This window comes from Clarias gariepinus, chromosome 1 (assembly GCF_024256425.1).
Source record: "Clarias gariepinus isolate MV-2021 ecotype Netherlands chromosome 1, CGAR_prim_01v2, whole genome shotgun sequence".
In the NCBI taxonomy this organism is placed as follows: Eukaryota; Metazoa; Chordata; class Actinopteri; order Siluriformes; family Clariidae; genus Clarias; species Clarias gariepinus.
Window position 1 is genome coordinate 31206206 of NC_071100.1, and position 21587 is coordinate 31227792.

Sequence of the window (21587 nt, forward strand, 5' to 3'; positions counted from 1 at the left end):
ATGTAAAAACCTTGGCCAGTCAAAAGTTAATAATTTATGTAGTTGAATTTAAAATCTTCTTCTTCTTTGTCTTTCGGCTGTTCCCTTTCAGGGGTCGCCACAGCGAATCATCTGCCTCCATCTAACTCTATCCTCTGCATCCCTTTTCTCTCTCACCAACTAACTTCATGTCCTCTCTCACTGCATCCATAAATCCCCTCTTCGGTCTTCCTCTATACCTCCTGATTGTCAGTTTCACCCTCAGCAACCCTCAATTCACCATCTCTCCACTGAACATGTCCAAACCACCTTAATCTGTCCTCTCTGACTTTTCCATCTAAAATGGATTGTCCCTAAATGTACTTAACTTTAAAATCTTGAACACCTTTAGGCTTACATGTTATTACTTAAATTGTGCAATAAGATATTCACATTCAACTCATTTGGAGCACCTTATAAACAACTGGATTGGGGTCTCCAGTGCTCCCTCTAGTGTCTGCACAGTTACAATATTCATGATTAACCCATTCAGGCTTTAAAGTGGAAAATCTTTATGATTATTATTTTGTATTATTTATTATTTTTTCAATGATTTTAGCATTTATTTAATTAGATAAGAATTCCAAAACTCTATATTTATTTTCTTAATATGTTTACTCCTGAATGACTTTTAGTACTTCTTGTACTGTTTTGCTTTGCAACACTATTTTTATTTGCATCAAGTTTCTTCCTTTGCATGCTTACATGAAAGACATGCATACTACTACTAATAATGCAAATATTAACCACAACAGCACCAACAACCACATAATAATAATAATAATAACAATAATAATAATAATAATAATAATAATAATTATTATTATTATTATTATTATTATTATTATTATTATTATTATAATCATCATCGTCATCATCATCATAAGTAAATACACTGTATGGCCGAAGGTTTGTGGACACCCGATCATTTAAAAGCATCAGGGTTGTGCAGAAAATATCTTGTTGGATAAAAGCTAAATTACCACATATTCCCATTAAGGACAGTGTTATTTACTTTGTTATACACTTGGATGCATGGACCCTGGAGGTGTGAGGCCACAGCGCTAACCACTACTCTAGTGTACCACGTAATAATAATTAATGCTAAATAAAATAAATGTAAACATTTTAAGTAAAGTTTTAGTTAAGATATTATAATCTGGTTTCCATAATAATATGGAATAATATGGTATAATCTGGAGTCAGCTCAGCGTGTAAAGTTTCTAATTATCTGGACTGTTAAACATCAGACTCTATAGCAAAATACTAAAAAAAACAAAAAACAAAACATAATTATTATTATTATATTTTTTTACGAATCGTTTAATTTTTAAATTGCCACTTAGATGTCATGTCTGTTTTGGATTGCCTCAACAAAGAAATGAAGAATGAAAGACAATACAGTACCTTATTGGGTGTTTATTCTGTGCAGAGAAATTTGTCTGCACACAGGACCAGTTATGTCTTCTGCACTATAAACTACAGTATTCTTATGGTAAGGATCAGCTCTTTCAGTCAGTCACAGGGATAAACACAAATGTAGATCTACCATGTGTATGTGTAGGCCTGAGGATATCCCAAAACTGTTCTTGCGTTTTAGCAGATTACAAAAACACATAAAAAAATTAGACTGTAGTATGTAGTGTGTGAGCTTTTATGATAAAAAAAAGTCCTTATGTGGGATAGTGCTAGGCCAAAGCAACACAATTCTATGGTTTTATTCTACTGTATATTTGCGCATGTAAAGAAAAATATGGTTCTCTTAAGTTCATTCAAGCTTAATCATATGTGTGTGTGTGTGTGTGTGTGTATGTGTGTGTGTGTTAATGTGTGTCTTCAAGTCCTGTGGCCAGCGGTTGGATAACCATTAACAAAGAAACTCTTGCTAATGGAGGGTTGGAGAGTATATGCATCCTGTGTGTGTGTGTGTGTGTGTGTGTGTGTGTGAATTCAAGCACAAACATAGGTGGGTAAACCACACACACACACACACACACACACACACACTTTGCCCTCTCTGCTGTAGGGCCTGAACCTCTACGTGAAACCCCTGGATGCTGGAGCAGTTGATGAGTGTCTGTTCCAGGAGTTCTCACTATTTAGACCCATCATCAGCACAGAGGTCACTTACAAACTTACATTTTATTCCTTTTCCAATAAGTGTTCATCGTTTTATGATATATTTTATGATTTATGATATGTCTTGTGGTGTTCACCATCTACATGTTTATGTGTGTATGTGATTGTTAGGTTTTAATTGAAGATGTAGTGTGTCCGAGCTAAGTTTTAAGCTAAGAGAAGTAGAGTTTTAGCTTGTTGTGTCCGCTGCACCTTGATACACTTACCGGTCCGGGCCCGATCGACCGGGAGAGACAAACACACACACACACACACAGGCATGATGTCTGAAGATCTCTGTTTATTCTTAGCAAAGAGAGCACATTTAAACGTTGCTACGTCCCGAACATCAAAAGAACCAGTCATTAACATGTCAGTCATAGAGGGACCCGGAGACAGACAGGTGAGAGGAGATACATTTGCATTCTCCTGATTAAACAAAAAGGATTCTAGCAGACAGGAGCCATTTGGATGTATCCTCGTCTGGATACAGGATATAGAAGGTGTTACCACAGAAGGCATGAGGAAGCACAGTGAGGGGTCTGTTCTCAGAGCACAGGAACCTTCTTATTAGATTACATTGTCTAACTACATTATAAAACCTTACAGTGATGATAAGAATGCTAGGGAGAGACTGTACGGTCTCTCAGTGTAGTGTTCTGGACTTAACTTTCCCAGCAGCACATGGAGAGGATGTTAAGCTGGAGGCTGAGGTCCTGCGCTGCACGTGCACTTGTTATGAGAACCTCAGGTACCTCAAATGGCCACTGCTAGCTGGATAACAGGGCTGAATGCCACCTGTGATTCTGATCTGAGAGAAACAAGATGAAATAAATTTTGTTAACAGTTGGGCACATGTGTGTGCCGCAGGCTTAGAACATGGCGGCTATTACACAATTAGCCCGATGCTTCCTCAGTGGACTGTGCAGCCACAGTGTGAGTAAGACTTGTTATGCACATGTGGTGCATATTGTGTGTTCAGTCTCTCCATAGCTGCCACATTTTAGTGCACTCAGTAATGTCCTCGCCTTGTTGGTTTTCAAATGACTTAGCTAGGCTACTGACCTAACCAGGAGTCTGACACTTATTTGTAAGTTTTAATGCTATACTATTTAGAATTGTTGGACACACTTTGGGACACTGCCACATGCTTTTGTATTGCAGCAAAACATTACAGCCAGCTGCCTATTTGTTTTACTGGACTAAATGATGGGTGGTTTATAAACGATTCGTTCTTTTTGAAGAGAGTGATTCGTTTATTTTCTACTGGGCGTGCATGCACAAAGCATTGCAAAACCTCAGTAGGTTATGTGAAGGAAACAGAAATGAGTAGTTATGTTTGAGTCTTCTAGTCTGAATGATCCGTTCTTTTGTTATGTGACTCCTATAGACGCTATGGAGTGCATTACACAGGAAACAGAATTAAGCGATTCTCCTCAATGAGTCCTTTGGTCTGAGTTGTTTGTTCTTACTTGACTCTCATAGATACTATATAGTGCAATAGATTCAAAAGAACGAACGACTCGGACTGGAAGACTCATGAGAAAAAACGCTCAATTCTGTTTCCTGTGTTTTACGTTTTACGTGACAAATAACAAATGATTCAGACCAGAAGATATGAGAGGTGAGCTGCTCATTCTGTTTATCATAATATATCCTTAGCTGCAGTGTAATATTTTCATTACTGGAACTATCGCCAAAATTTGTGTATGTAGACGTATTGGAGGTCTGTTTATTGAAAATGTAACATTTTATTTTATTTCTGATCAAAAGAACAAAATAAACTGAATGACTCAAAAAAAGATTTGTTCCTTTGATGAGAGAGATTCAAAGAATCGAGTCACTAATAAGATGATCCAAACTTCCCATTACTATGGACTAGCATAGCAGGATATGTAGGACACAGCACTAATTATGCTGTATGTGTACATTTGGTGCTTTTTAAATGACACAATCCCAATATACATCATACTTATCAGACCTATAGCGCCATCACACCAACAACCGATACTGGAAATATATCAGGTTCTGTTTGGTTGTTTCAGTTTAGGTGTTTTTGAGGAAGGGAATGAGAGTGTTTAGACAGAAATGACAGATGTAACTTTCTCAGATCCATGTTATATGTTTCTGTTATAAATTCATGATTAGTTCAAACAAAGTTCAAAGAGTCATTCTTTAAAAAAAAAAGATGTTGAAAGGTGTAAATTGACTTAAAAAAATATAATAATTCTAATATTCTATCTTTTTTATTTTATAGCTTTAAAAAAATATAAATAATGTACTGTACATTGTTGATATTGGAACAATATGTATCTGAAATGTCTTTCTATGTATCAGTATAGGTGTATTTAGAAATAAGTTTTTTTATCAAGTCCTAATAAAGGGTAAGTAAAAAATTACCTTTTATTTTTTAATAAAAAATATTTTATTTAAAAAAAAACATACAAAACACATATTGTATACATACTTTCTTTTTTTCAAAAAAAAAAAAGTTTTAGGCTGAGCTGCTAGCAACAAGTCCACTGCTGTCCTCATTTCTTAATCAGAAGGGAATCTTCATTCTTGTTGGGCTGCTTTCAGGGGACCAAACAGGTGAAAGTCTTATGGAAGATGATCAGAACTGTGAAGAGGATGCTTTAACACCTCGATATAACACCTCATATTGACAGTGTGGACAGAATTGTGCAGATATGCACTTATCATATCATACTGTGTATAACTGTGTGTGACAAATGAAGTTTGAATTTAAAGTCCAGATATAATACACCGCACTAAGTGTAACAATAAAGAACTAAATCTTTTACACCCACATGGTACATTCCACCTGTGTCTGATTATGACACTAGATTCAGCACACAGTTATTTCCAATAAGGAACTGAAATGGATGACAAGGTTCAAACTTTGTGCTATAAGAAGAAAGAGTGTTCATTAACAGCTGTAAGAAACATGATATAATACATCATATATAATACTAATGATAAAAAAGAACAAAAAAAATCTAGAAACAAAATAAGAACAAAGAACGGGAACTTGTCCGAGAAAAATCCCTGAGGTGTGTCCAGGGAATAGAACCAGAATGAAGGCCAGGGGAACAAAAAAAGAAAAGGAAGAGGGTGGACACTTCTGAAAAAGACCACACCTTGGATTATGTTTCATACTCTCTGTGTGTACATGTATAATGCTGTAAATATTAAATATATTTATACATCGCCCCTGGTAGTTCAATATATGTATATATAAAAAAGAAACACTGAAACAATCATGCAAACTCTTGCACTACCTCATTCTGACCACAAGATGACAGTTTAAGATCCAGTCCTCCATGACTGAGCCCTCCTTCACTTATTATGTTACTGCAGTGTCAAATGCTACTCGTCCATTGTTCTTACCTGCTGTTTTGCAGGGTTTGCACAATACATTAATACATTAACCATTTTCGGGGTGACTTCCACAGTATTCCACATACACTTTCACGTTCACTCAGAGAACTTGTGCATATGAATAAGGCTATGGAGCCTATCCTAGGAGACTTTGTGCATGAGGTTGAGGACACACTGGACAGGGCGCCAGTCAATTGCAGGGCACATTCCCATATACACACATGCACACACACACACACACACACACACACACACACACACAGAATACTAGCATTTTGGGAGCACCAATTAGGCTTATCTGCATGCCTTTGGACTGCGGGAAGAAACCGGAATATCCTGAGGAAACCCACCAGTCACGGGTAGAACATGCACACCCCATGCACACAGATTTAAATCAAACCCACGACCATGGAGACTGGTTTTCCCAGTTTTATTGTGTGTGTAGGCCACTGTGCCAGCCACTACTCCACCATGATGCATATTTTTTTTAAATAATTTTTATTATTGCTGTTGTTGTAGTTTTTGCTACAAGTATTATGGCTTGCCCACTTTACTTTTTTGATTGCTAATATAATCTGTGACATGCCTGAGCTATCTATCTATCTATCTATCTATCTATCTATCTATCTATCTATCTATCTATCTATCTATCGTCATGGTGGATTAGTGGTTAGCACAGTTGCCTTGCACCCCCATCTGTGTGCTCTCCGTGCTTGACTAATTTGCTTTGGGTACTTCAGTTTCCTCATCCACAGTCCAAAGATATGCGGATTAGGCTAATTGGTGTTCCCAAATTGCCTGTAGTGTGTGTGAATGAAAATCGGGCATTGAGCTGGCAACCCGACCCCTTAAGTAACTGCCATAAAAGCAACAGATATACCCTATATTGCCAAAAGTATTCGCTCGCCTGTCTTCACATGCATATGAACTTGAGTAACACCCAATTCTTAATCCGTAGGCTTTTATATAATATTGCTATAACAGCTTCAACTCTGCTGAGAAAGCTTTTCACAAGGTTTAGGAGTGTGTTTATGGGAATTTTTGATCATTCTTCCAGAAGCGCATTTGTGAGGTATATATTACGCATTTGTAGAGATATTGATGTTGGACAAGAAGGCCTGGCTTGCCATCTCCGCTCTAATTCATCCCAAAGGTGTTCTACTGGGTTGAGGTCAGGACCATGCAAGTTCTTCTGCACGAAACTCGCTCGTCCATGTCTTAATGGACCTCGCTTTGTGAACTGGTGCGCAAGCATGTTGGAACAGGAAGGGGCCATCGCCAAACTGTTTCCACAAACCTGGGAGCATGAAATTATACAAAATGTCTTGGTTTGCTGAAGCATTAAGAGTTCTGCTCACTGGAACTAAGGGGCTGAGCCCAACTCCTGAAAAACAACCCCATACTAGGGGGTTGCATATATTTTTTTTCTATATAAGCTCAGATCTCGCGTTTGTTCAGTTTTCCATATTTGCCTGCCAGCAGGGTAACTGATCTGATGCCCCTTACACCTGATAATGACTTTACCACTGGCCTGCCTGTGTGGACCATGTGCTTTTTCAATTCTCATGAGCTTATGTGGGTCCTTGGGGTTCTGTTGTATGAATAATAAGCTATGTTCTTGTTTATAAGGATGACACAGTCAGAAGCAGGAAGGTGTGCTATTATTATCTGTTTGTGCATGTAGTATGTCTTGACTGATGATGATGATGATTTTTCCTTCAGTCTCTTCTCGTGTCTGGGGACTAACAGTCGTCATGCAGTGCGCTATGGAGCTTGTAGCGATGCTGAGGGAATCCTGGCGAGGTGTTTTCTTGCTCATACCGCCCCCTACAGGACAAAAAAACTAACTCACTGCATTTGACGAGGGTGAACTTTACCGGAAGTGACGTATAACGGTGTCTCAAGCGTTGATATCTAAAAAAAATATTATTAACATATAATGTGTTATGTAAAATAATAATAATACAAAAACGAAAAATATATATATTAAAAAAATTGGTAACTCGTTGTCAAATTTTTACATAATTTGTGATTTTTATGTGGTGACGCTACCGTTAAAATGGGCGTGGTTTAAGGGTACGATAAAAAGCAGCACTGCGCGCTGTTCGGCCGCTTTCCTGCAGTACACGACGAGGTGAGGTGTTTTCGGGTTTTGTGGTTTTCTTTTAAATTGTCCTTAAAAGCTGTTTATTTGTCGTTCTCATGTTTTAGTACCACATAATTAAGCTGTGTGACTATATTTCTCTGAAGGTTGAGTATTTGTATGAGTATTGCGGTGGGGTTTTGGCACGAGCAGGCCCGAGTCTAACTCCTGATCTGGTTTGGGAAAGGTTCATAATCTGTAGCCATCTTGCACTTTTTTCTGATAATTGTTCGCATTTTGTCGTTCCTACGCGTAGGTCACGTAATGATGCGTTATTAGGAACGTATATTTGATGATTTTGTTAATTTGGGTGAATGACTGGTTAAAGTTAGGCGCGCGCGCTTTTGCAGCAGCACTGATCTCTCAATGATGATAAACTTCACAGACCTGTACTGAAATACTGTGATTGTACCCATATTATCTGATGAGAGACGGTCGTTATTTAATTTTCTTCTAAATGCAAAGATTGGTGTTCCTGTTTGGCCCAGGCCTCCACGTGGTCATCCATGCCTAACCATGCTCTCCTCTTTTATTGCAGTTATTCTCCCGGATCTGCACCAGCAGCTGGCCAGGTGTGCAGTCTTTGATTTTATTTTATTTTAAGTTAAGTCAGAGCAGCTTGCATGCATGCCTGATTTTAATATATATCTGAAGTAAAATCTTGCACTGCTGTGATGAGTCTTGAACTCTCTCTTACTGAATTCTGTTGAGGAGTCAGTGTTTTATTCTGAGTAGTTAATCTTCATCTTGTATCTTTTTTCACTTTGGTCTTGTGCACTGTGATCAATTTGTGCCATGGTTGCAGGTTTTTGACCTCCTTGTGGTGCTTGCTGAAAAATGGTGAGTTTCATTATATTCTAGGTTTTTTATTTTTTGTATCTGGGTTTTTAATGATGAGTTTATTGACAAGCATATGTCTGAATTTCAGTGATGCTCACTTTTAAATCTGAACCCGTTATCTGTTGGTGTGATTCAAATACAAATGATAACATTATACTAATCATCCCTTTTTTTTCCTCTCAGATAAAGATGTTTAATTTGATGCAATCCTCTTATCAACCTGGTGTGCTGTGGGTGTTTTGTAAGTAATCTTTTTGCACTTTTAAATTTTTGGTATTAAGTCAGTCATGAAGTGTCTGAAATGATTAAGTGGGTTTTTACCCATCATTTCTGGACGGCCACTCGGCCAAATGGCATTCTAGTCACCAAAGTCTGATCAGGCGAAAGTTTAAGTGTAGATTACAATTTGGTCACAAGTAGTTTGTTTGTTTATTTATTTTTTTCCCCCTGAACAGGGAGCCTGGTTCCAGTGACTGTAGTTTGTCGATGGTGAGTAGTGTTTATATTATAAATAATATAAAATGGTCTGGAAGGATGAATTGGGTTCAACCCATTAACTTAAGGACGGCATTATTGCCCCATGGCATTTAAGTCACCAAAGCACTGATCAGACTACAGATAATGCAGCTTGCTAAAGGGGAATGCGAAGGTCATCTCCACTAAACTGCATCCCCCCTCCCTTGCAGATGGTGTAAATTGAAACTTAAGCCAAGCTTTGAGCAGTGGTAAGTCTTGTACATTATAGATGGGTTAATTTAGTTGATTTTGTCTCAAGGATGTGGCATTTATTCTTAGCTCAGTTTGAACCTCTGTGAAAACATTAAAATGTCTGAGAGATAGAGATGCAAGTGTTACAACTTGTCCTTGTATGAATTTATTTACTATAGTATTCTTTATTGCTTTGTTTAGATGTATGTGCCCTTATCTCAGAAAGAGGATGCCTTCAAATGGGGGTAAGCAACTGTTTTACATGCAGTCATGTTAAATCAAACTTTGGCCTGTACAGAGGTAGCACCATGGTAAAAAGTTTCACCATGGCCTTCTCTAAAGACTGCATGTCATTGCCATTTAATGTTTTGTTTGCATTAAAATAGATATGAACTGCAAGAGTTGTGTGTTCATTATTTAAGTTGTTTTTTTTTTTTTTTTTTTTAATTCCCCTGCAGATTTATCATCCCACCTAAGCTTAGATGTTTGACTACCTAAAGTTGTCTCCTGAGGCTTCTCTTGAATGCCAGTGTCATGGTAACTATTAGTTTGTTTAACTTTTTATAAGGCTTTGATCTCTGTGATGAAGATACTTAGCTCACTTTGACCCAATGTGAAAAGTTTCGAACACCCTGAGAGATTTGTATGCAATCTACTCTACCTCCCTGGCCAGATTTGTCCATTAATTTATTATTATTTTTTTAACAGGATTGCATTCTTCTAGAATAACAAGCTTGGATTGTCTACACTTGGTTTTTAGGTACATTACCAATACTTTTGTCATGTCTGTCATACATTCTGCATCTAATGATGATTTACTTTGGAATCTCGTTCGTCTGAACTCCTGTTGAGAATTTTTAGTTACTGATGATGCCTGAATTTGTTACTAATTTGCACATACTTAAGGAAACACAATCTAACTGTAAACTCTTTTTAGGGCTGGTCCTGCAGGTTGAAGTCTTAACAGGTGAGAAACTTGATCTTATAAAATTTGTTCTGTCTTGTTAAATATAGCAGTTAGTATTTTTAGTAATTGCTGGATGCTTGTGACGAAACTTGCACATGTCTTACGCGCTGTGTGAACACCAGAACCTGAGAAGGTGAACCCACTGGTGTTGCCAGGGCAATAAGGGGATAGTTTGTTGGGGTTACCAACAGTCTGATGGCCCAGCTGTAGTTTGTGTATGCCTGTCTGGATCTTCTATTCCTGTCTCATGTAATGCCCCTTCATTTTAGCTGGTGCTGGACAAACTGGTCATTCTTTGGCGCAGACTTCCATGATCAGGTAGGTTTACAGAGAAAAACTGTAGTGAGAAATGATGTAGTTGATACCGCCCCAGTCTGATTATGAACTGACTGACTGGTACACCTCTGATCTCTGCAGCCAGTCTCATTTTCACTAGTATTTGTGGGTAGTTCCAGTTTATTTAGGACCATCTTGTCTCTTCCTCTAGGATTACAAGCCTGTTAATGAAGATACTAGAGCTAACCTTGAATAAGGTTTGTATATAATCTTGCCTTAACAACTTTAGGCTGAAGTGATGAGTGACTTTTACCGCCCCAGTCTGATGTCTAGTGACTGACTGGTAACCCTCTGATCTCCTTTAAAAGATGGACATGATTTAGTCTTGCATGTTTGTGTAAATATACTTACCTTTTTATTTTTACTTTGCAGGTTTAGCTCTGTTTGCGGGTCTGATCCCCTCGGTGAGTTGTGTAATTGATCCTATTGTAATTTGTTGTGATAAATGATGAACTGTGATACCGCCCCAGTCTGATTATAATCTGACTGAATGGTAATCCTCTGATATGAGCCAATGCTTTATATGTAATGTGTAAATTTTATCATGTATATTAATTTATTTTTTCTTTTTAAGGTGCTGGTGGCCATTAATGTATGTCTGGATTTGCTGTCAAGAATTAATAAAGCTGTTAACTATATTGCCTTTGTTTTTATTTTTTTTTTTGTGGTATGAAATTTAAACCTAAAGTAATTTGTCAGTATCGCAGACTTGGCTTTAAGATCTAGGTTCTTGCCTAAGGTACAAAAAAAATGAGGTGATTAATGCTATTTAGATTACTGGTGACTAGTGGTGCATTTTTATCCGATTAAAGTTTCTTTATTGCACATGTGGCAGTTTTGTGTATGAGCTCTTGTGCATGAGTAATGATTAGCATCCATTATTCCTTTAAAAAGCAATTTAACTTTTGTTGCATTTAAGGTTCCCATTGAACTTCTGGAAATGATGTCATGACTTATGGTGATTACAAAGCTGCAGGGTGCACCCTTTTAGCACTTAATTTCTAGAATGAACTTCACAATGCAGAACTAACATTAAATGACATTATTACAGTGTTAATATAAAAGTGTTAATGTAACTTTTAAACAGCATTTGTCCTGAAAATGGTAAATTTGGTTGCTGTTTAGGAAATGTGGCATAAATAACATGAAATTATCAATTCACCTTCAAACACAGAAATTTAAAACCTAATGCTGAGGAATCATGATTACTATAAGAGACCACATTTCTCAACTCGCGATATTTCAACAGACTTTAATTTGAACATTTCGCTTTGGATGGGTAGACACAAAGCTAACATGGACCTTCAAAGGCACCAAGACTTTTTGCTGTTTGGATCTACACATCCATGCAGACAGTGGTACATTATGATGCCTCTTTAGGTTTATAACCAAGTTTCTTCAATTTGTTAAATCGTAGAACACCTGGCCGATTTCAGTCTGCTGTGAAAATCCTAGCAGCAACGTCATCCAGGAGCCAGTCCACACCCATCAGGAGGTTCTCTCCAGTCACTGCACTGCAGCCCACTATACACCAGTGATGTGTTTTAATCTCATCCAGAGCGAGTGCCTGTTAAACAGTAACAGTGCATCATTAATCAGAGTCCCTTGCCTCTAACAGTCATGCATGATACATGGTTAAAATATCCATGTGTTAAAACTACTTTTGATTGGATTTAACCACTTGTAACCAATTACATTGTTACACTTGGCTTTAAGAATACACATGTTACTGATGTGTATTCCTTCCATTTTAATTGACTAACAAATATTGTATTGACCATTTGGGCATTACAATTTTTTTTTTTAACACAGCCTCCCCAATTGGCCAGTTGTGTGGTTTCTCTTTATTACATAAAGAAATAAAATATCTGGCGTTCCATTAGGCTGCTTTTCATAAGAACTGAATATACAATCCAAAGAAATCCTGATGTAAGTAAAGGACATAGTCATGCTGAGCAAACAAAAATAAGATTCCTCAGAAAAACAAAAGACTGGCATGGTATTAAAAAATGGAATTAAATTCTTAGTGAGGTCAAAACCCATGGCAAAATTAGCATTTGCACCCATTTTTAATTTACTAAAGACATCTGTAGTCACGTCCTGGTAAAGCATCGAAAGGGGGGAAACTCAATTTGTTAACGCCTGAAGGTTCCAGACTTCAGGCGGTCATTGACTACAAAGAATTTGCATCAAAGTATTAAAAATAATCATTGTACTTATGACTATTTATCTGACCCAATATTTTTGAGCATTTTACGATTTAAAAGACTGTAATGCCTGTACTTAAGTTGTGAATACAATATTTTTGTTAAACCCCTTGACTTTTAGCTAAAAGTATACATTTCAATCACATCTGGATTCATTTCACATTGGTGATGGTGTTGTACAGAAGGACAAGTAAAAAAAATTCACTGTCTAAATACTTATGGACCCGACTGTATATATAGTACATCACTAAAAATCCCATTTTAAAGCTACCCGTGTGAAATGTCAGGTAGCTATGAGAGAGAGAGTAGGGAAATGTGTGTTTTGAAATTACTAATTGTCTGTGCATTGCATAACTGAGACAAATGAGCAATCTGACCCTGTAGCACTTAAAATGGAGGGACAGCAAGGTTGGATGTATGACGAATCTCTGACAAGCAGTTTAACATTTTCTCATTTGTAATACAGATACAGACACAATATATCTTATTTTAAAATGTATGGGCCCATCTGTAAAGGTTTTTATAAAAGCAATTCATTGAGTCAGAGCATGACAACCTTGCATATGGTAGTGACTCTTTAAACCCTCTCATTTCTGCACTCCTGGCTTTGAAAACAGAAGAAATATTAACCTCTCTGATGGCATCCTTAGACAACGCCCCAGGCAAATCCTGCTTGTTGGCAAACACCAGAAGAGTGGCTCCTGCAAGTCTCTGGTAGAAAATATGATAAGAATGTAGAGGGAAAAGAAGGTAAACAAGTGTGGCTGAGAAAAAAGTTTTTAAAAAGTCCTTAAATTAATCAGAACTGGGTTAATTTTCTCACCTCCTCCAGTAAAAGTGTACTAAGTTCCCTCCTGCAGTCCTCCAGTCTAAGCCTGTCTGCGCTGTCCACCACCCACACCAGTCCATCTGTGCTCTCAAAATAATTCCTCCAGTATGACCGAAGGGACTTCTGACCCCCCACATCCCAGATGTTCAACTTGAACCTATGTTTATGTGGGGAAAAATGAGAACAATAATTATAAAAAGACTTAAAACAAGGTATGATGAGGGTGAGCGAGTTTAAACTGGTACACTGATGGAAAAGCCCAACACATTTTATATGTTTATATGGTAATATCCGTGATGGATTTTTTTTGCTGGGGCTGTATTTACTTTATTCTTGTGAGAATTTGGTGGTGTGCGGCAGTGATGTCACAGTGAGCCGTTGCTAGAGCATGTACAATGGGATTTAATGTTGTTGGTCTTTCGGCTGCCCCGGCAAGGGGTCGCCACAGCGTAATACCCAGTCCGCACTACAACTTGGCACAGGTTTTACGCCAGTTGCCCTTCCTGATGCAACACTCCCATTTATCCGGGCTTGGGACCGGCACTGCATCCAGTGGCTGGGGTTTGGGCACTGGCTGGGAATCTAATAGGAATTTATGTTAACAAAAGATCAAGTTTTGCTGTTACTGCTTTTTTGTGTTACCAAGTATGGCTAGTGACCATAATTATAGTAATGAAAAATCCAGTGCAGAGGGGTAAGAAAAACACTTGACTCCAGGATGCAATGCATGTGTACAATGCTGTTATACCAACAGATACCTCACTGTTTAGGCACCAAGTGTAATGCTGCTGAAAGAGGTATTAGCATGCAAGTTGAAGCTTTGGAGCAGAGTGCACAGGTGAGGATAGAAGAGCATTTGGATAAACTAGAGGAGTGAAGTAAAACATCCAAGCTGTTTTACCTATAAAACTTCAAGCAGAGAGTTTTCACATTAAATATAGAAGTTTCTTTTAAATACAATTGTTTTTGAAGGCCTCTTTGCTTATGGCTTTTTTTTAACAGTACCGTAAGAAGGTTTAACTGAGTATGCTGGAGAATATTACATTTAAATTTGTCCCACATTTATTCCTATTTTGTATATGTTTTGTATAACTATTTTACATTATCCATCCAGATTTCAGAATAGCCAGAGACAAATAGCTAGCTTTAAATCTTAAATTACCACTTTATACTGTTGAATTGTCGTCCAGTTTAAAAAACATAAACGGTGTCATGGCCACGTCGACCAGGGGCTTCTGAAAGATGTCCTAGTGCTGTGATCAAGTTTCTCATTCTATGCCTGAGCTGTTGCTCTTAAAGCCGATAAAGGAAATTATTAATAATGTATTAGTAGCTAAGATTAGAGATTAGCTGAATTGATATTTGATTTCCAGTTATGCGTCCTTTGTATTACATGTCTTGAGTGCAATATAGCTGCAGTCAGAACATGTGACAGTAAAATAAAATGCATTTCACTCACTCCCTGATTATAGATTTATTTAACCAACATTATTTAATGATTTAATCACTCACTCATTACCAATACCGCTTTATCCTGTATCCAGTGTGGCTGGAGCCTATTCCAGGAGACTCGGGGTATGGGGTAGAAAACGCCCTGGACGGGGTGCCAATCCATCACAGGGCACACACACGCTTATTCACACACTACGGGGAAATTTGGGAACGCCACTTGGCCCATGTATGTATATTAAAATATTGCTTATTTATTAAAGCCATCAAGGTTTAAAAGCAACCCAACTTAGAGGACCCCTTATCTGCTGTGTGACAGATGTCAATGCAAGATGACTCGACGCTTAGCTAAATTCAAGGCTGAAGGTCAGATTCACCACGTTGTAAGAAATTCACAAGATACAATATCAATCACACACACAAAAATATACAACTTAAACACAAAACTAGATTATATCACTGGTATTAACACTCGACAGCAAGTGTCTATGTATTGTGTTGAGATTTACCCTCTGTGCTCTAGTGTCTTTATGTTGAATCCTAATGTTGGAGAAATGGTGCTGACATCCTCGCCATTAAACTTCTTCAGGATGGTGGTTTTCCCAGCATTGTCCAGTCCACTAGCCCAGTGGTTAAGGAACCAAAGAAGAACAAGGCTCTTAGCTAAACAGAGTTAATATCCAGACAAGGCACACTGAAGATAAAGTTCGATAAAAGCACACAGCTACACAACAGCACACTGAGAAACACAAGTACACACATGAGGCACAGCTAGAGGAGCCTGGTTAAGGATACAGCATCAGCAGACGCATCTCTCGCTCCTTGTGTTTCAGCTTTTTCAATATTGTCAGTAAACCCATTGTGTGTGTGTTTTTTTTTAAACCAATTCTCACCCTGTCTCCCAAAAACAAACCTATCCAGTCTCTATAATAACACAGCTATCTACTGTGTTTCAGAAGCCGCATCACTCCTTCTCGACATGACCGCTTTCATTAAACCAGGAAGTGTTTCTGCTGTTCGCTCCAACATCCTCAAGCATGATTGGTTACACCAACCGTCGCGTACGCAATAAGTCGCGACCGTTTTCTGAAAATCAACCAATCCCTCGGAGCCTTCAGGGCGTGTCTGAGGTTTGCGATTGGTCCAAGAAGCTGTCAATCACAGAAATGCTTCGACTTTATCGTGTTTGGGTTACAGACTCCACACCGCCATCTGGCGGCGGTCAGAGCTTCAACAGCTTTATTTAGCTGCTGCTACACAAATTTAATCTGGTTTTATCTTGTACTGGGTAATCAAACCACATCTTAGGTTACTGTAGAATTATTAGTTATTTTCTATTTTCGTTTATTTTTCAATTTTCCTAAGCTAAACAAAAGGGTAGTGTTTAAACGTGTGAGCTCTCTGGTCATATTCAAGTGAAATTTAAGTTAAGGTTCAAGTAGGATTTTATTGTCATTTCAACCATAAACAGTTTAATACACAGTGAAATGAAACAACGTTCCTCCAGAACCAAGAAAAACATAAATTAACAAAAACAGTAACTAGCTAACTAAGAAACCTAATTAGCTGACTAGCTGAGACAAGAAGGATTGACATTTTAAGTTAACAGGAAACTGGGAAAAAAAAGGTTTCTACAAAAGAGACAACACAAAGTGCAAATGTGCGAACAAGAGCGAAAAAGTGACATGACATTTTAATGCTTCGTTGAAATGAGGTAACTCAGCTTTTAAAAAAAAGTGTTAATCACAGTTCATTCATGAGTAAGTAAGGGGGCTATTACTTTTTTATATCGGACCAGACAGGTTTGGAAAGCTTTTTCTCTTAATAAATGATAAAATCCTCATTTAAAAAAATGCATTTTTGTATCTGTTTTAATTTTGTACACAGTCGCCTAAAAAAAAAAAAACTAGCTTCAGCACACAAACATAAGAATCCTACTGAACTAGAGGCCATTGCCCATGAGAAATGGTCTAAGATCCCTCAGAAACACTGCCAGAAGCTAGTGTCAGGCTATACATCATGTTGGTGATTGGACCATTCTCAACGAGTCTTATTAAAAGTCACCAGATTGTTAGTTAATGTGTTGAATAGTGATTGACTTATAAGCCAGCTAAATATGTGAAAAAATTCTGTAATTTCTTTGCTAAAGTACCAAGTCGATCAGACGAAGAAAGAAAAAAAAAGTTAAATATCGACTTGATCTTCTAATTAAGCAGCAGTCAAGTGATCGCGGACGAGCTTACACTCGGTGCTTTTCCAGCACTTCTTATGACTATTTACAGGCGATTACTAAAAGTTTCATTTTAATTATGTTTGCTCCAACATCCTCGTACATTGCCCGAGTACGCATAAAAAAAAAATGATTTGCACCCGCTGTCACTGCTAGTTCGAGTACTTTTCCATTGCAGTAAATGAAAACCCCTTTGTGATTTCTCATGCATGTTGTTTTAGTCAAGACCTTTATAAATATTCTACCATCATCACTCAGCGAAGTTTGGCCCAGAATCTGTTAACTACTAATACCCCTATGTCATATACGCGGTTTTGCGCGGGGGCCGTAAGTACAGTTTATCATGATTCACCGCGAGTTTTGGTGCTGTGATAAGGTTTCCATATTTTTGCGTGTTGGTCCTCACATAGTCAAACTGCGTACAGTAGGTGAGATAGGGGTATAACAGCAGGAATAACAGAGTGGGGCCGGTTATCGGGGCGGGGCTTGTAGGATGACTTTCACACACACACACACACAATAATGGATTGGGAATGACCGCTGTCTGGCTCACAGATTGCATAATGGATTTCTGGATAATGGATTACATTTTTAAAAAAGTAACTAAATGATTGAGTACTTAAATGGCGGGCCTAACGCATTAGATTACTCGTTACATCAAAAAAGTAATCCGAGTACACTTACTCCCAACACTGGTCATCAAGGGGTTGATTAATTTTGATACTGTAGTAGTCATTACAATTATCATTTTGTGTTGACTTTGGAGAAACCACTTGTTATGTTAGTTGTGTTGAACTATTTCAATTGCTCCTGATTCACAAATGTATTACAAATAGCTGCAAGGTAGTAATTTTGGTCAAAAAACCCAACTTTCAATGGGGGTTGAATAATTTTGAGGACTGTATAAAGTAATGCATACACACATCAGGAAACGAAAAACTTGTATAAATATTTGAATACTAAATTTATTTATATTATAATAATATGATGTTGTTAACATTATGTTAATATAATATACATCTTACTATTTTGCTTTTCCTGACTCTGTGTATGTAAAGAGAGAAAGACAGACAGATAGACACACACACACACACTTGCCTTCAGCAGGTTAAACTCTTAAGCCTAGTCATGAAACCAGTAATGAATGATCTACATGTATAATAAGAGCATGTGGGGTGAATCGGCTTCTAGGAAATAGCTAAAAATACAACCGGTAACAAGAATCTGACTGTCTACAAGATGTTATTTTGTCGCTTACTTACTAGATTAGTTTAAACACAGCCTCTCAGTCATGGTCCTGAAGTTCATTTTAGGGGATTTTTCCAACACATCTGCATAACAGTGTTCTGAGTTGGAGTGAGTGAGAGGGAACAGGAAAAGAGCAGGGAAAAACAATACACTATTCAGGATTGTGATTTCTCCAGCAAAAGAGTTGAGAATCTGTGAATGGTAAACAGATGCAGACACAAGAAGTAGGCAGAGATAACTGAGAAAAACTCCTGAAGATTAGCATAAAGAAACAAAAAGTAAAAAAAAAAAAGAAGAAGATTAAGAGAACTAGGACCAGTTAAATAATCCAGAAACATGCAAGCAAAACTTTCAAAACTGTTGACATAAATAGTAAAGCAGGACCCTATAATAAAAAGTTTAGAAGTTATTTTAACTGAGCGTTATGTATATTTGTGAATGCAGAAACTTTATTTCAAAATAAATCCCTATATTGATTCCCAGCACATGTATACCAATGTCTAATGTACCAATTTTACTCATCCTTTTCTGTTATTATATTCTGTACCGAAAGACATATTGTCTATGATACAAAACCTTTAGTTATCTCTAACCAATGGCAGCAGGTTGTATGTCCTACTGTATGTAATAGTCTGTGAGGCAATAATGGTATATGACATTACAGTAGGCTACAATTACTTTTAGAGTAAACATAAGCATATATTATATCTCATGTCAAATAAAGACTCAAAGTGAAAAGTTGCTCTGTGTTATTGAGACTTAAAGCATATAAATCTAATAATATAGACACACTGTAGTGCATAAAGTTTGCATGTTCTCCCCTGGCTTGGTGCATTTTCTAAGGGTACCCCAGTTTCCTCCTACAGTCCAAAGGCATGCAGATTAGGGTAAATGTCATTCCTAAATTGCCCATAGTAGACCCCCCACGACCCTGTATACAAACTAAAGTGGTATAGACGATAAGTAAGTGCATAAGTATTCTACATTTACTGCACTTTTAAGTATGTGATTGTCTTTTTTAAATATCTTTTTTGACTCTTGTATTACAGAAGTGTGCTCTAGAAGTACAGTAACCTGACCAGATGAATTTGAACACACTAAATATCACACCTGTAGGACTTTATTATTGTGACCATGTAAGAAAAAGGCCTTTCTCTGTACAGGACAGGTCCTGGAATACCCCTTGAGAAACAGTAAATGTAAGGAACAGGGGGTACTTTAGGGCAAGAGCTGGTAATCTGTGCCATATAGTATTGAGTATTCAATGTGTATCTTATCCAATCCATCGCATGGGCATATACACACACACACACACACACACACACGCACACTATGGGCAAGCATTCAGGACATTCTCCAGTTGAAACGGTGCCTCCTTTTGAATTCTTTGAAATGTTAACTTTTTAGTTCGCTTGAAAGCCGCTGGCAGTCCTTGACATTACTGACCAGGCAAACTGCCCAGATCAGCATGAGTGTTTGGTGATAAGGCTAGTCGAAAAGGGTCAGTGGATTGTGGTGTTAGGGTGTTCCTTGTTAAGATTAGGAATGTTGACGCTAGAATTGATGACTCAGCCTTTTTCCCAGGAAATGCGCTATCCTATGTTTTCAAGTTTTTGGCAAAAGGTGGAGTCTCGAAGCTGTACCAAGAGTCAGCTTTTGAATAAAGTCAAATTCGTAAGTGTTATATAAGCACTAGAGCAGGAGCTCTTCTGAACAATGTGGCTTTGGAATTTTCAGAAGCCCTCCTGTTTTGGACCTACACCAAGAGATTTCCGTCATCATTTCATCATCATCACCCACATAATGAATTTCAAGTGAAAAGTCCCGTCATGCCCTCGGAGGACAGACCATGAGTCACGTTTAGTAAAACAGGATTTGCTGCCAACTTTTTTTCCTAAATTAAGCATAACAAGTGTTGAGATTAAGTTGGGAATTTCCTGGTCAGGAACTAGAATGAATACAGATGTTATAATGATGCAAAAAGGAATGAGTCAGTCCTTCCAATGTCACTGCTGAATGATTGGAGAACTCCAGATATTTTTACACTGTTCAATGTTAGAAATGTAGCAATATCAGTGTAGTGGGGTCAATACAGGCAACATCCCCTGACAGCTAATGAGACTAAAAACACTGTCTCGATTAAGGCATTCTTGCTAAAAGTACAGTTGAAAGTTTAGTTTGTAGTTGAACTGAAACAGATGTAGCTCTCCCTCTCTTGCCTATAAGAGTCTGGGGTTTACAGTAAAGCTCTGTGTAGCCTTTGCTCACACTGCAGTTTTGGTTTTCAAGACAGTCTATAATGATATAATTAGCCAAAGAGATGATGATATAAGACAGATGTGTAGGCTTATTTGTACGAGCAAGATGCAGATGGCGTTTAATATATATTTTCATCTGGAGATTTAAAGATAACCTCTTGCATTTTTTTTTAAATAATCACAATAAATGAAAACATGCATAATGCATGATGCATATAATGCATGAATGTTTAAACGAAAATTAAAACATTTTTTTTGAATGACAATTAGCATAACATGACAAATCCCACCAAAATAAATGCCAAGCATAATAAATCATAAATGTAAAATTTCTTTTAAATTCTTTTACTCTCTCTCACTGATTGTTTATACTGCCTTATCCTTTATACAGTGTTCTGGGGGCCTGGACGGGGTGCCAGTCATTTGCAGTGCACACACATACTGTACACACACATGCTTGTTCACCCACTACTGGCAATTTGGGAACACCAGTTATTCTAATGCATGTCTTTGGACTATTTCAATAACGGATTACAGGGAGAAAACCGGAGTACCCGGAGGAAACCCAACAAGCATGGGGAACACAGGCAAACTACACCCAGACCCAAGGCGGGAATCGAACCCCTTAATTCTGGAGGTACCGGGCTAACCATTAAGTCACTGTGCTGCCATATGCTCCTTTTATTTTCATTTTTTCACAAACATCTCTGAATGTTTACTGAACATTCCCTAGCAAACGTAATTATGTGGCAAGGGCTTATTCTAATATTTGAAAAGCAAACATGGCTGACACAAAGCTGAAAAGAAAGGTACGCAAGCAAACAGTAATAAAGTCTGCGAAGTGGTTAGCATGGT

General features: G+C 37.7%; 1 protein-coding gene, 1 long non-coding RNA gene and 6 other non-coding genes across 8 annotated transcripts; 7 read left to right on the forward strand and 1 right to left on the reverse strand.

Moving 5' to 3' along the window:
• Positions 1-7600: 7600 nt before the first annotated feature.
• Positions 7601-11112, forward strand: LOC128519900 (uncharacterized). Its single transcript, XR_008357885.1, has 14 exons — positions 7601-7651; positions 8199-8232; positions 8466-8500; positions 8684-8741; positions 8956-8989; positions 9187-9225; positions 9410-9453; positions 9667-9745; positions 9917-9968; positions 10146-10175; positions 10445-10493; positions 10663-10708; positions 10884-10915; positions 11086-11112. It is a non-coding gene; the product is annotated as an uncharacterized LOC128519900 (long non-coding RNA).
• On the forward strand, positions 9784-9849 carry LOC128531996 (small nucleolar RNA SNORD29). Its single transcript, XR_008361242.1, has one exon. It is a non-coding gene; the product is annotated as a small nucleolar RNA SNORD29 (small nucleolar RNA).
• On the forward strand, positions 10012-10081 carry LOC128532002 (small nucleolar RNA SNORD30). The gene has a single exon (XR_008361243.1). It is a non-coding gene; the product is annotated as a small nucleolar RNA SNORD30 (small nucleolar RNA).
• On the forward strand, positions 10250-10377 carry LOC128532029 (small nucleolar RNA SNORD22). The gene has a single exon (XR_008361250.1). It is a non-coding gene; the product is annotated as a small nucleolar RNA SNORD22 (small nucleolar RNA).
• LOC128532008 (small nucleolar RNA SNORD31) lies at positions 10518-10589 on the forward strand. The gene has a single exon (XR_008361245.1). It is a non-coding gene; the product is annotated as a small nucleolar RNA SNORD31 (small nucleolar RNA).
• LOC128532015 (small nucleolar RNA SNORD31) lies at positions 10742-10812 on the forward strand. The gene has a single exon (XR_008361248.1). It is a non-coding gene; the product is annotated as a small nucleolar RNA SNORD31 (small nucleolar RNA).
• On the forward strand, positions 10950-11022 carry LOC128532010 (small nucleolar RNA SNORD31). The gene has a single exon (XR_008361247.1). It is a non-coding gene; the product is annotated as a small nucleolar RNA SNORD31 (small nucleolar RNA).
• A 636-nt stretch (positions 11113-11748) lies between the features above and the next one.
• On the reverse strand, positions 11749-16016 carry arl2 (ADP-ribosylation factor-like 2). The gene is made up of 5 exons (XM_053493809.1): positions 15792-16016; positions 15506-15616; positions 13542-13704; positions 13349-13429; positions 11749-12078 (listed from the first exon to the last, which is right to left on the reverse strand). The coding sequence occupies exons 1-5, from the start codon at positions 15854-15856 to the stop codon at positions 11944-11946; spliced, it is 555 nt and encodes a 184-aa protein (XP_053349784.1). The 5' UTR covers positions 15857-16016; the 3' UTR covers positions 11749-11943.
• Positions 16017-21587: the final 5571 nt, after the last annotated feature.

Bases quoted from the DNA above. Each gene is read 5' to 3' on its own strand.
- arl2 (XM_053493809.1), bottom strand. From the start codon at position 15,856: ATGGGTTTACTGACAATATTGAAAAAGCTGAAACACAAGGAGCGAGAG. The intron at 13,705-15,505 runs GTAAATCTCAAC...ACATAAACATAG, and splicing joins AAGACACTAGAGCACAGAGG to GTTCAAGTTGAACATCTGGG. The intron at 13,430-13,541 runs GTGAGAAAATTA...ATTTTCTACCAG, and splicing joins GTACACTTTTACTGGAGGAG to AGACTTGCAGGAGCCACTCT.